Source organism: Oncorhynchus nerka, linkage group LG22, assembly GCF_034236695.1.
Source record: "Oncorhynchus nerka isolate Pitt River linkage group LG22, Oner_Uvic_2.0, whole genome shotgun sequence".
NCBI lineage: Eukaryota > Metazoa > Chordata > Actinopteri > Salmoniformes > Salmonidae > Oncorhynchus > Oncorhynchus nerka.
Genome location: NC_088417.1, coordinates 87,390,354 through 87,402,850, shown reverse-complemented (window position 1 = coordinate 87,402,850; position 12,497 = coordinate 87,390,354). Strand labels below are relative to the sequence as shown.

At 42.1% G+C, this 12,497-nt stretch overlaps 1 protein-coding gene across 1 annotated transcript in view; it reads right to left on the bottom strand.

Moving 5' to 3' along the window:
- The window catches only part of LOC115105938 (alpha-mannosidase 2-like), a 55,155-nt gene that overhangs the window by 23,125 nt on the left and 19,533 nt on the right, over nt 1-12,497 (bottom strand). The window contains exons 5-9 of the mRNA XM_029628455.2: nt 8,972-9,099; nt 7,914-8,087; nt 4,971-5,157; nt 4,029-4,206; nt 3,561-3,760 (exon numbers count right to left, since the gene is read on the bottom strand). Of these exons, the coding sequence (XP_029484315.2) occupies nt 3,561-3,760; nt 4,029-4,206; nt 4,971-5,157; nt 7,914-8,087; nt 8,972-9,099 (867 nt within the window). The remainder of the gene's footprint in view (nt 1-3,560; nt 3,761-4,028; nt 4,207-4,970; nt 5,158-7,913; nt 8,088-8,971; nt 9,100-12,497) is intronic.

The window sequence follows — 12,497 nt, the reverse complement described above, 5'->3', positions numbered from 1 at the left end:
CTACTGAGTCTGATCAAACACAATGGTGCACACACACGCACGCAGACAGACAGACAGACAGACAGACAGACAGAGACAGACAGACAGACAGACAGACAGACAGACAGACAGACAGACAGACAGACAGACAGACAGACAGACAGACAGACAGACAGACCTCTTATCCACAGTCATCTCTGTGTGCTTAGTTCCTGCACTGACCACCTTGACTGTCTCACACCAGGGATCCAGTAAGATTATGCCTTTATCTGAACAGTCAAAACAAAGGAAATCAATACCTGCTGAGAATACAGGTGTAAACACCGTGACTGAGGGTCTTTACCCCGTATCAGTAGAGAGTAGCAAAACTTTTGGCCAGAAGTTTGGGTACCTGGTACTTTTAGTTGTAGAAGAAACACTTGACTAGAAGATACCAGGAAGACTAGCGGTTGCCAAGGTGTCAGTTCACGGGGATCCAAATAAAGAATACTGTAACCCAATCAAAGACATGATGAAACTAATCCACTGTGCATTAAACAGATCATTGTTATTTTTACATTTGAAGCAACTGAGATAGACCATAAATTAACCTTGAATAATAACCACATCTCCAACTGGGCCTGATTAGAAAGGCTTGATTAAAATAATAGGATTGTTAAAAACTTTCATTTACATTTTTTATGAAATGTTTCTCATCAACTACTCCTGCGTATTGATGAATGTTGAAGTATCGATCCAATAAAATATTCAAGTTTGGTCTTCTCACTCCAAAGTGTTTTAGACAGTTGATGAAGAAAGAAATGAAAGCCAATCTAATGGTCCACCATCTAATAACCTCAAACACTGACCAGACAGACTTGACTTTAATGCCTTTTAAGTTAACACTAGCCTTTATCCTTCAGTCACGGGAGAGAGAAGATCTCCCTGGGTCATTGCCTTTGATCCAGTCTGTTTCTTTCTTTAGTAAAGGTTTCTGTAGCAAGTTATTGTTTATGTGGTGGGGGAGTTAGCCCCATGCACAACCCCCAACCTGCACGGCCAGAGACTGCTTGGTCTGTCTCCTACCCTTCAACCTGTCTGGCTTGGTTGCACCTGCTGGGGGTTTAACCCCCTCCGGCAAGGTGACAGTAGTATTGGGGGGAAAAAATGTTAGTTACATATCGCAACATTATTTTGGACTATATTTTATCGATACTTTGACTCCAAGTATCGATTTGTAAGATAGTGTTAGCTAGGTAGCATTAGCTAGGGCTAGTCGGCTGAACCCGTGCCAAAACGCAGCTATTTTTCATCCTACAGCTTGTTCTTCTACACACAAAAAAATTAATCAATTAAAGCAATTGTTAATTTACATTTGCATTTGTTTAATTCACTCATTAGCATATACAGTGCTTTCAGAAAGTAATCACAACCCATTATTTTTCCCACATTTTGTTGTTACAAAGTGGGATTATAATGGATTTAATTATTTTTTAATTTTTTAAATACAACAATCTATACAAACCTGTGTAATGTCATATTGGAAGAAAAATGTAACTTTTTTTTAATTAAAGGAAAATAAAACACTAATATATTTTTATTAGATAAGTATTCATCCCCCTGAGTCAATACATGTTAGAATCACCTTTATCGGCAAATTACAGCTGTGAGTCTTCCTGGGTAAGTCTCTAAGAGTTTTGCAAACCTTTATTGTACAATATTTGCACATTATTATGAAAAAAATATTCAACCTCAGTCAAGTTGGTTGTTGGTCATTTTCAAGTCTTGCTATAGATTTTCAAGCCGATTTTAAGTCAAAACTGTAACTAGGCTACTCAAGAACAATCTATGTGTTCTTGGTAAGTAACTCAAGTGTATATTTGGCCTTGTGTTTTAGGTTATTGTCCTACTTAAAGGTGAATTTGTCTCCCAGTGCCTGTGCTTAGCTCTATTCCTTTTCTTTTCATCCTAAAAAAACTCCATAGTCCTTGCTGATGACAAGCATACTCATAACATGATGCAGCCACCAACATGCTTGATAATATGAAGAGTGGTACTCAGTGATGTGTTGTGTTGGAATTGCCATAAAAAAGGGATTGAATACTTATTGACTCGAGACATTTCAGCTTTTCATGTTTAATTAATTACAAAAAAATTATAATTTAAAAACATTATTCCACTTTGACATCGTGGGGTATGTCGAGATCAGTGACACAGCATCAAAATGTTTAAATTCAGGCCGTAACACAGCAAAATGTGGAAAGCGTTTCACATGGATGATGGCCCATGTTCCATGTTAGCTCCATTGCTTCACATAGTTGTGTCAAGTTGGCTGGATTTCCTTTGGGTGGTGGATCACTCTTGATAGACACAGGAAACTGTGAAAAACCCAGCAGCGTTGCAGTTCTTGACGCACACAAACCGGTGTGCCTGGCACCTACTACCATACCCCATTCAAAGGCACTTAAATATTTTGTCTTGCTCATTCACCCTCTGAATGGCACACACACAATCCATGTCTAAATTGTCTCAAGGCTTAAACATCCTTCTTTAACCTGTCTCCTCTTCTTCATCTACACTGATTTATGACATTTACATAAGTATTCAGACCCTTTACTCGGTACTTGGTTGAAGCACCTTTGGCAGTGATTACAGCCTCAAGTCTTCTTGGGTATGACGCCACAAGCTTGGCACACCTGTATTTGGGGAGTTTCTCCCATTCTTCTCTACAGATCCTCTCAAGCTCTGTCAGGTAGGATGGGGAGCATTGCTGCAGAGTTGCAAAGAAAAAGCCTTATCTCAGATTGGCCAATAAAAAGAAAAGATGAAGATGGGCAAAAGAACACAGACACTGGACAGAGGAACTCTGGCTAGAAGGCCAGCATCCTGGAGTCACCTCTTCACTGTTGACGTTGAGACGGGTATTTTGCGGGTACTATTTAATGAAGCTGCCTGTTGAGGACTTGTGAGGCGTCTGTTTCTAAAACTAGACACTCTAGTGTACTTGTCCTCTTGCTCAGTTGTGCACCGGAGCCTCCCACTTTCTATTCTGGTTAGAGCCAGTTTGCGCTGTTCTGTGAAGGGAGTAGTACACAGCGTTATACGAGATCTTCAGTTTCCTGGCAATTTGTCGCATGGAATAGCCTTAATTTCTCAGAACAAGAATAGACTGACGAGTTTCAGAAGAAAGTTATTTGTTTCTGGTGTATGTAAACTTCTGACTTCAACTGTATATATGGCATATAAACATATATATTAGCATAATTTAGTTCTAGATAGACCAAGCCTTGTGGTTTGGCTGTTTCCCAGCAACAACTCTAGTCTAGATAAATAAATAATCTATGTTGCCTGGTCTATTGTTTGGCCAATTGACAGCTAAATTGGAATTCCCTCGTGTACCCTGAAACCTTAACCAGACATGCAATCCGGTGCTTAAGGTGATTCACTTTTCTATGTTGAAACTGTACTCATTGTAACAAAAGAAATGTCATCTGTGTTGGATGATTACTGAAATGTAAAAATAAGTTGCAAATAGGAAAATGAGAAATAAGAAATAAACAAGGACAAATAAGTTGCAGAAAAGGAACTGCATGTGCTTCTACCTGAGGTGTGACTCCAGCACGCGGTCTAGGCGTTTGTAGAAGGGTCGGGAGGTGAAGTAGCCGCTCCAGTAATGGTCATCTCGGTCTGCGTAGGTAAAGAAGTCGCCGCTGACCACTGGTAAAGAGGCACTAGCGTGACCGGGTTCTATGGCCGATTTACGAAGAGCGTCGAAGTAATCCGTGATGGTGCCGAACTGAGCCTAGAACAGAATAGGTCAGTTGGAATATAAAGCAGGTTTATGATAGAGTACCTGAGAGACAAACTGAAAATAGATTGATCAATGCTGCAGGGTAGTTTACTTTTCTGCTTTATTGAGAGCAGTGTTCCATTGCAATAGCTGGACACACAAAAAAAATCAAGAAGGGCAGGAATTAGGGAGCCAACGAAACACACCATTACACTATCGGGCATCAGTCATTCCAATTATGCGCTGCATCAAAACCTTACACCCAAGTCACAAGTCAGACCTTGACGTGTAGTTCTGGATGAGAGTTCATGTAGTCAAAGAGCTTCTGGTAGTTCTGGAACTGCTGGTCCCACTCCAAGGCCTCTGCATAGCGGAAGTCGTCCCCCAGGGGGACCATCACCACCTTGGTTCGGAACAGCTTGGACTTCTTCCTGTACTGGTCCAGCAGCATCTGAACCCTTGGGATTTGGGGAAAAAGAGTTGACTACTACAACAGAGTCACAATTTTTCATGACATATTAAGCTGTAATTGTCAACAAAAATGCATATGTGTGTGTGTGTGTGTGTGTGTGTGTGTGTGTGTGTGTGTGGAAAGGAGTTGCTTGTGTGTTTCCATATATTACTTTTTAGACTTTCAATGCCTATTCTCTAGTCCAACCCTTGTCCATCTGCCGCTATCTGTTAGGGCCATGTTGTGCAATCAGACACCAAGGGAACACTGGGTGCAAACAAGTTCCTCTTGGATTTGCTACTGAATCAGAAAGTCCACTTATCATCAGAGCCTTCTGTTAGAAAAACAGACGCCATCTGAAATTCCTATTAGCACAACAGATTATCCTACAGTGGCGTCAATGTCTTATCTTGTTCACACAACGTGTTTGATCCTTGTTTATAACACCATCACACTGAGGACACCATAACACCATCAACATGGAGACACCATAACACCATCAACATGGAGAGAATGTGGACTGTCTGTCTACCACATAAATCAGTGTTTGTAAAAAATATTCTGTACCAGGGAGAGGAAATACTTTTTTTCTTTTTTACTGTGAGCCTCAAGCCAAAGACAATTTCCTGCCTCAAGTAAATCCAATGGGACAATAAAGATTTTGTAATTTGAATTTTGTATTTCACAGCCAAGTCCAGTGGTTATAGATTATTATTATTATAATAATAATACAGTATATCATTCTCAATCCATTTCTATGTAATTGGTCACCTCTGTTGTACGTTTCCATCCGTGATTGGCTGAGGGGGGACCCTCCAGGGACAGCTGACCCGCCCACCAGGAAGTCTTTTGAAGTCAAACTGACAGCAGATCTTGGGGTCGGGACCACACGTGTGGGGAACATCATAACTGTAGAAGGGCATCATGTGGCATAGAATGTCCGTGCTGGAGGCTGGGTCTGTACACAGATAGAACATGAAATACAACATTCGGATATTTCTTAATTTCTTTCCTTTTCTTTTTTGGATGTGTGTATTGTTTTGTATTGTTCGGTATTACTGCACTGTTGGAGCTAGAAACATAAGCATTTTGCTGCACCTGCGTTAACAATATGTGTATGCGACAAATGCAATTTGATTTGATTTGAAATAGAATAAAATAGAATATTAAATAAAACATAAAATAGATGTATTTTTTCTGACAGGTACTTCATGTGTGGTACTTGCATTTGACAGTGCAAAGACAACATTTCAGAACATGGACTGTAAACATATAGCTAGCATGTAATTACATTTCTATCTCAAAGAGACTGGCCATGTCATGCATGCACTATTCAAAAGTACTAACATTTATACCTTGTTAGAATTAAAACTCATGCCTCGTCGATGACAATGTTATTAAATAACTTTGGTGGATATAATCTGATCTGGCATTGAACTGATGACTAATTGGCGAGAGAGATTAAATCCTATTTGTCCAGCAGTGGAAGGGGCCCCTTCCTGTCATCTCCCACATGGCACATTTCTAGCCATGCTCTCTATTATTCCACAGGATGTCTGTCTCTCAAAACAAGAGCACAGAGAGGCGTTTCCAACCACTACAGCAATGTCAGTTTTCCATGACATGTATTGGACCCCTGCATATTATATTGAATAGAGGGAATCAGGGTTGGGGTCAATTCCATTTAAATTCTAGTCAATTCAGAAAGTAAACCAAATTCCAATTCCAATTGTTCCTCATTGAAAAGTATTGGAAGAGAATTAGAATTGGAATCATTGTACTTCCTGAATTGACTGGAAATTAAATTGATCCTACCCTGAAGGGAATATAGAGGGTGACGAGCATACAGACGACAGTGTCCAGAACGCTTCTATAATATACCATACGTTAGTGCTATTTGACCAGTATAGTGAGTATGCTAGGTAAAACAACATTCTCAGACTGTTATTCAACTATTCATTCATTTCATTCAAGTCTTTCAACTTAAAACCCACAATACTTTTACTCATGTAGATAATATATTTCAAAACATTGTCCAGAGTCTAAGTTATATAATTAGTGTGTATCCCCTTTGGCCATACTGGGAGAACTGCATCACATTGCCAAACAAACAGTACTAATTTTTCATCAAGAAGTACTCAACTCAACTCTATAATACTGAGGATAACATGAAACCATACGAACAGAACATAACCTGATCTGATCTTTCATCATTGTCTGCTATTAAATAATCATAACAGTATTTGATCATTTTCATGACGTAAATAACAACTTGTACAGACAGACGCTCTCTTTGGCATTGCAGACTATTTAGGCGTCTGTCTACCTAGTGAAAAGCATGAATGAGTACTACATTATTTGGCTTAGAGGTTTGAGTAATCACCCATTTAGATGCATCATAGCTGCATGAAACCACTAACTAACTAATGCCTGTTGTTACCAACTGCTCCCTGTCACACACACATACACACACGCACACACACACACACACACACACACACACACACACACACACACACACACACACACAGCAGATGGTTCATGGCCAATGTGAATCAGACCTTTGACCTCCAAACTCTCCATCCCTCTAGTCATGAGGCTGTGGTCTACATTCTTCTTATACATGACCAAGCTCATCACCAGACCAAGGTTCAAACTGTTTGTTTTCTTTCAAGCTGGCCTGGAGCAATGGAACCAACGGAATTGTCGCAAAAGTGCAAACCCGCCCATCTGGCACGCCTGTCAGGCTCAATCAAATGCAAATAGAAAGGAATCCAGCACTATTTGAACCCAGGTCTGTTCATTGCATGATGTACCAGCCAGACATGTTTAAGCCATGCAGGCCTCAGTCCATACAAAGAGAATCCCTTCTACCACAGATGCTATAAGATGAGACCAAAGTGAAAGGAGCATACCTTCATATGACACTTCTGTAAGGTAGGTAGCCTGGCGGTTAGAGCGTTGGGCCAGTAACCAAAAGGTCGCTAGTTCGAATCCTCGAGCCGACTAGGTGAAATATCTGTTGACGTGCCCTTGTGCAAGGCACTTAACCCTAATTGCTCCAGGGTCACTGTTAATAATGGCTAAACCAGGCTGTGACCCCACTCTCTGAGCATGTCTCAGGGGGAATTGGGATATGCATAAAAAATCAAATACACACTTGTACATGTGTTAAATTGGACTAATAAAAGCACCCACATAATTATTTATGGACATGAGAAATCCCCCTGCTGATGGTCTGAGCGGCTCAATACTGTAGGCAGCAGATGCTGCTGTCGCTTATCCGAGTGATGTTATTTACACAAGCTGACTGCCCAGAGTTCAACACACGGCATCAAACCATCCATAGCATCTGTCACACCAAATATGTACAGGAATTGGAAGGATTTGTTTTCTACTGACTACATGAGTATGTACTAGTCACTCTGAGGTCATGTTATTTTGTTTCTGTCCATAGACTTGCAGTAGAACTAGGACTTTGTATATGCTAAATGCTTAATTTAATGGCTAAGATAGTACCTGAACCACTGAGAACAGAGGCGTGAGGACTGGATCTCCGGCATGTTGAATGCTACAGTAGTGTAAACACTGAGCAGTGTTTCCCCTACAATTGTATAAGTAGGGCAGGACCCCTTACCTTCTAGCTAGGGGAAACACAGACTCTGGAAGAGCACCCTGGGAGAGCCACAGGGCTACATTAGTCTGGTTACTTGCCCCAGGTCTGTCTCCAGAAGAACTCCAGGGTCTTCTGACTGGCAAAGTGTTTCTTGACGGAGTAGTGCACCCTCTGGATGAGCATGTTGGCCAGGCCAGCCTGTTTCAACAGGTACGCCTGGGTAGGGGAGTGGCCAAACGGATCCACAGCCCAGCCCGTCTGGGGTTTCACTCCTAACAGGGGAGAATAGAGGAAGAATTCAGGTTCATGCAGAGGAGGTTGGCAACAGTCCTCCTTTTTTGAGGAAAAATTATAATAACAATAAAAAACTATGAAACATTACATAAAAATCCTTGAAATAAACATCTGCTACACAGGTCAACCATTAGCATAATTAAAAGGTTGTCTGAACTCTGAATCAACACATCTGCATCAGTCATCCTCCATAACTTTTTAAGTCACCAGCTGCCACTCGGTTCATCTGTTCATACCTTGTCATGCTATCCAGTCGTGCTGCTGCTCCAGTTTCAACTGTTCTGCCTGCGGCTATGGAACCCTGACCTGTTCACTGGACGTGCTACCCTGTCCCAGACCTGCTGTTCACGACACTCTCTCTCTATCGCATCTGCTATCTCAACCTCTGAATGTTCGGCTATGAAAAGCCAACTGTCATTTACACCTGAGGTGCTAACCTGTTGCACAATCTACAACTACTGCGATTATTATTTGACCCTGCTGGTCATCTGTGAATGTTTGAACATCTTGAAGAACGATTAATGGCCACATACTCTTATAATCTCCACCCTTCAGAGCCTGGTTCCTTTCTAGGTTTCTTCCTAGGTTCCTGCCTTTCTAAGGAGTTGTTCTGCATTGCTTGCTGTTTGGGGTTTTAGGCTGGGTTTCTGTATAAGCACTTGGTGACATTGGCTGATGTAAAAAGGGCATTATAAATACATTTTTTTGATATATAAATCAAAAGATAAAATCTCTGATGGTTAAAGTGTGCTAATCATTTTGTTTGAATCATGAAAAATAACCAATATGTTGTGCTTGCCAACAAATGTCCTTTGTATGATCTCTTTCCAGATAACTAACTCCTGATATTTTATGCACTCACCCACATTTCTCTCCAACCATTGGTGTCCCTCCAATAGCTGGTCAATTAATGCAAAGTAATGCGAGTTGGCTTCATCAGGCATCACCCAGCCTCCCGTTGTGATCTCCAACTGGCCTTGCTCAAACAGACTAAACAACATAGAGGAGAATTATCATTCAGGCTCTAAGACAATCAGCTCAGTCAATTACCATTTCATAGCTCAAAGCCAAAAGAAAAGAAAAAAAGCTATACAAAAACCATGCAGCTTTATCAATTTATGAGCTTCTTTTCCATTCTAAATTGTAGGTTGAATGCATATTAATTGTAAAAAAATATATTAATTGTAAAATACCAGATTACAAAATGGATGTTATATGGTCAGGAACCTGCAAAATTCCAGTAACTTGTCCAAATTCCTCAGTTTTCCAGAAATCCTGGTTGGAAGATTCCTGGAATTCCAAGGGAATCAGCAGGAATACTAGGAAACCTCAGACCAGGATTTCTGGAAAACCGGGGAATTTTGGGAGAGTTACCAGAATTTTTCCACCCTAAAAATAAGACTTTCTAAAGGTGTAATAGATCTTAGGGTGTTTGTAAATTCACCAGAGTGCGTTCTGGGGTTTCATAAATCCAGAGCGTTGTCACTGTAGCATAGAGGCCTGATTGGTGGAGTGCTACAGAGATGGTTGTCCTTCTGGAAGGTTCTCTAATCTCCACAAAGGAACTGTCCGTTTGTAAATCTCAGAGCGTTCATAGCACACACTGGACACTGGCCGAGGAGTAGGGTTGATTCGAGTGTTGTGACCTCACAACGTGAGTCAGGCACCCAAGCTAACTGGCTAAAGTTGGCTAGCTTGCTAGCTACTTCCAAACACAAATGAGAGAACAACAATTTAATTATGTTTTTTTTGCAGATGTTTACTGACACCGGTCATATTCAGAAGAGGGTTGCGCGTTTGTAAATTGATCAGTTATTCTGACGAACGCACCCTTAGTTGCAAGAGACATCACCTCATGTGTGGCTAAGAAAAAAAATCTGGGCCCTACTTATTGCGACAACAAGAACCATCTTCTCCTCTGTAGCTGATGAATTGTCTTACTCCTAAGTCCAAAGAGTAAAATCAACAACCTCAGGAGTTACTCCCATCTCTCTTTAGGACAGGAAACCTTGCTATGATTGCGATTCAGCATCTTTTCTCTGTTCGCCGAGCATATTTCAATTGCAGACTTCCCTAACGTGTCCCTGGCGAGCCCCTTAAATAAGAGCATGGATAAGCAAAACAATGGACAACGACTCAACAATTTTCGTAATAACAAGTTGAAATTTCTCTTTATTTTCTCTCCACGGAAATGTGATATTTCTCTGGAATCATTCAATCACCATAAGGTTTCCTTCATTGTTCTATGATTGGACAGGTGGAAGTGGTGTGTCGTGTAGGTCTGTCCTGGTGTTGAAGAGTTGGAGTGGTGAAAGCAGGTGCCATCTTCACTGAGCAGATAGCAACACCGCATCCTAACGAGGACGGATGGACAAGTCCCTTCAACAAACCGAAACACGCTGCTCAAAAACATGTTCCTTTCCAATTCTAAAAGTTCTAAAGAATTAATGAGGTTGTTTGTTCGAATTTCTCGAGCGATGCTTCTCCTTGTACTGTAACAGGGAACATTTTATCATTAGGCGCCAGACCTTCAATTTGCTGACATAAAATAAAACATGCAAGAAAATAAGTTATTACATAAGCAATAACACTCAACAAAAAAATAGTAAACACAGAATATTCTCAACAAAAAAAATGGATCTGGTTTGCTTAGAACTCCTTGCGCATCAAATCAATAGTGAATAAATATTTGTGTTAGATCTCCCTCCATTCTTCACCTTAAGGCTGTTTGCTTGTGATCCTAATTGGAATTCTAACCTGCAGCTGAAATGTTTATTGCATTTCATACACAGTTTGTGTATCCCCCAAGGCTAGCTGCTGAACCCTACCTGTCAGTAGCTCGTTGTGAGCATGGCCAATGCACACAGCATTTACACACAGTTTGTGTATCCCCCAAGGCTAGCTGCTGAACCCTACCTGTCAGTAGCTCGTTGTGAGCATGGCCAATGCACACAGCATTTACACACAGTTTGTGTATCCCCCAAGGCTAGCTGCTGAACCCTACCTGTCAGTAGCTCGTTGTGAGCATGGCCAATGCACACAGCATTTACACACAGTTTGTGTATCCCCCAAGGCTAGCTGCTGAACCCTACCTGTCAGTAGCTCGTTGTGAGCATGGCCAATGCACACAGCATTTACACACAGTTTGTGTATCCCCAAGGCTAGCTGCTGAACCCCACCTGTCAGTAGCTCGTTGTGAGCATGGCCAATGCACACAGCATTTACACACAGTTTGTGTATCCCCCAAGGCTAGCTGCTGAACCCTACCTGTCAGTAGCTCGTTGTGAGAATGGCCAATGCACACAGCATTTACACACAGTTTGTGTATCCCCCAAGGCTAGCTGCTGAACCCTACCTGTCAGTAGCTCGTTGTGAGCATGGCCAATGCACACAGCATTTACACACAGTTTGTGTATCCCCAAGGCTAGCTGCTGAACCCTACCTGTCAGTAGCTCGTTGTGCAGAGCATGGCCAATGCACACAGCATTTACACACAGTTTGTGTATCCCCCAAGGCTAGCTGCTGAACCCTACCTGTCAGTAGCTCGTTGTGAGCATGGCCAATGCACACAGCATTTACACACAGTTTGTGTATCCCCCAAGGCTAGCTGCTGAACCCTACCTGTCAGTAGCTCGTTGTGAGCATGGCCAATGCACACAGCATTTACACACAGTTTGTGTATCCCCCAAGGCTAGCTGCTGAACCCTACCTGTCAGTAGCTCGTTGTGAGCATGGCCAATGCACACAGCATTTACACACAGTTTGTGTATCCCCAAGGCTAGCTGCTGAACCCCACCTGTCAGTAGCTCGTTGTGAGCATGGCCAATGCACACAGCATTTACACACAGTTTGTGTATCCCCCAAGGCTAGCTGCTGAACCCTACCTGTCAGTAGCTCGTTGTGAGCATGGCCAATGCACACAGCATTTACACACAGTTTGTGTATCCCCAAGGCTAGCTGCTGAACCCTACCTGTCAGTAGCTCGTTGTGAGCATGGCCAATGCACACAGCATTTACACACAGTTTGTGTATCCCCCAAGGCTAGCTGCTGAACCCTACCTGTCAGTAGCTCGTTGTGAGCATGGCCAATGCACACAGCATTTACACACAGTTTGTGTATCCCCCAAGGCTAGCTGCTGAACCCCACCTGTCAGTAGCTCGTTGTGAGCATGGCCAATGCACACAGCATTTACACACAGTTTGTGTATCCCCCAAGGCTAGCTGCTGAACCCTACCTGTCAGTAGCTCGTTGTGAGCATGGCCAATGCACACAGCATTTACACACAGTTTGTGTATCCCCCAAGGCTAGCTGCTGAACCCTACCTGTCAGTAGCTCGTTGTGAGCATGGCCAATGCACACAGCATTTACACACAGTTTGTGTATCCCC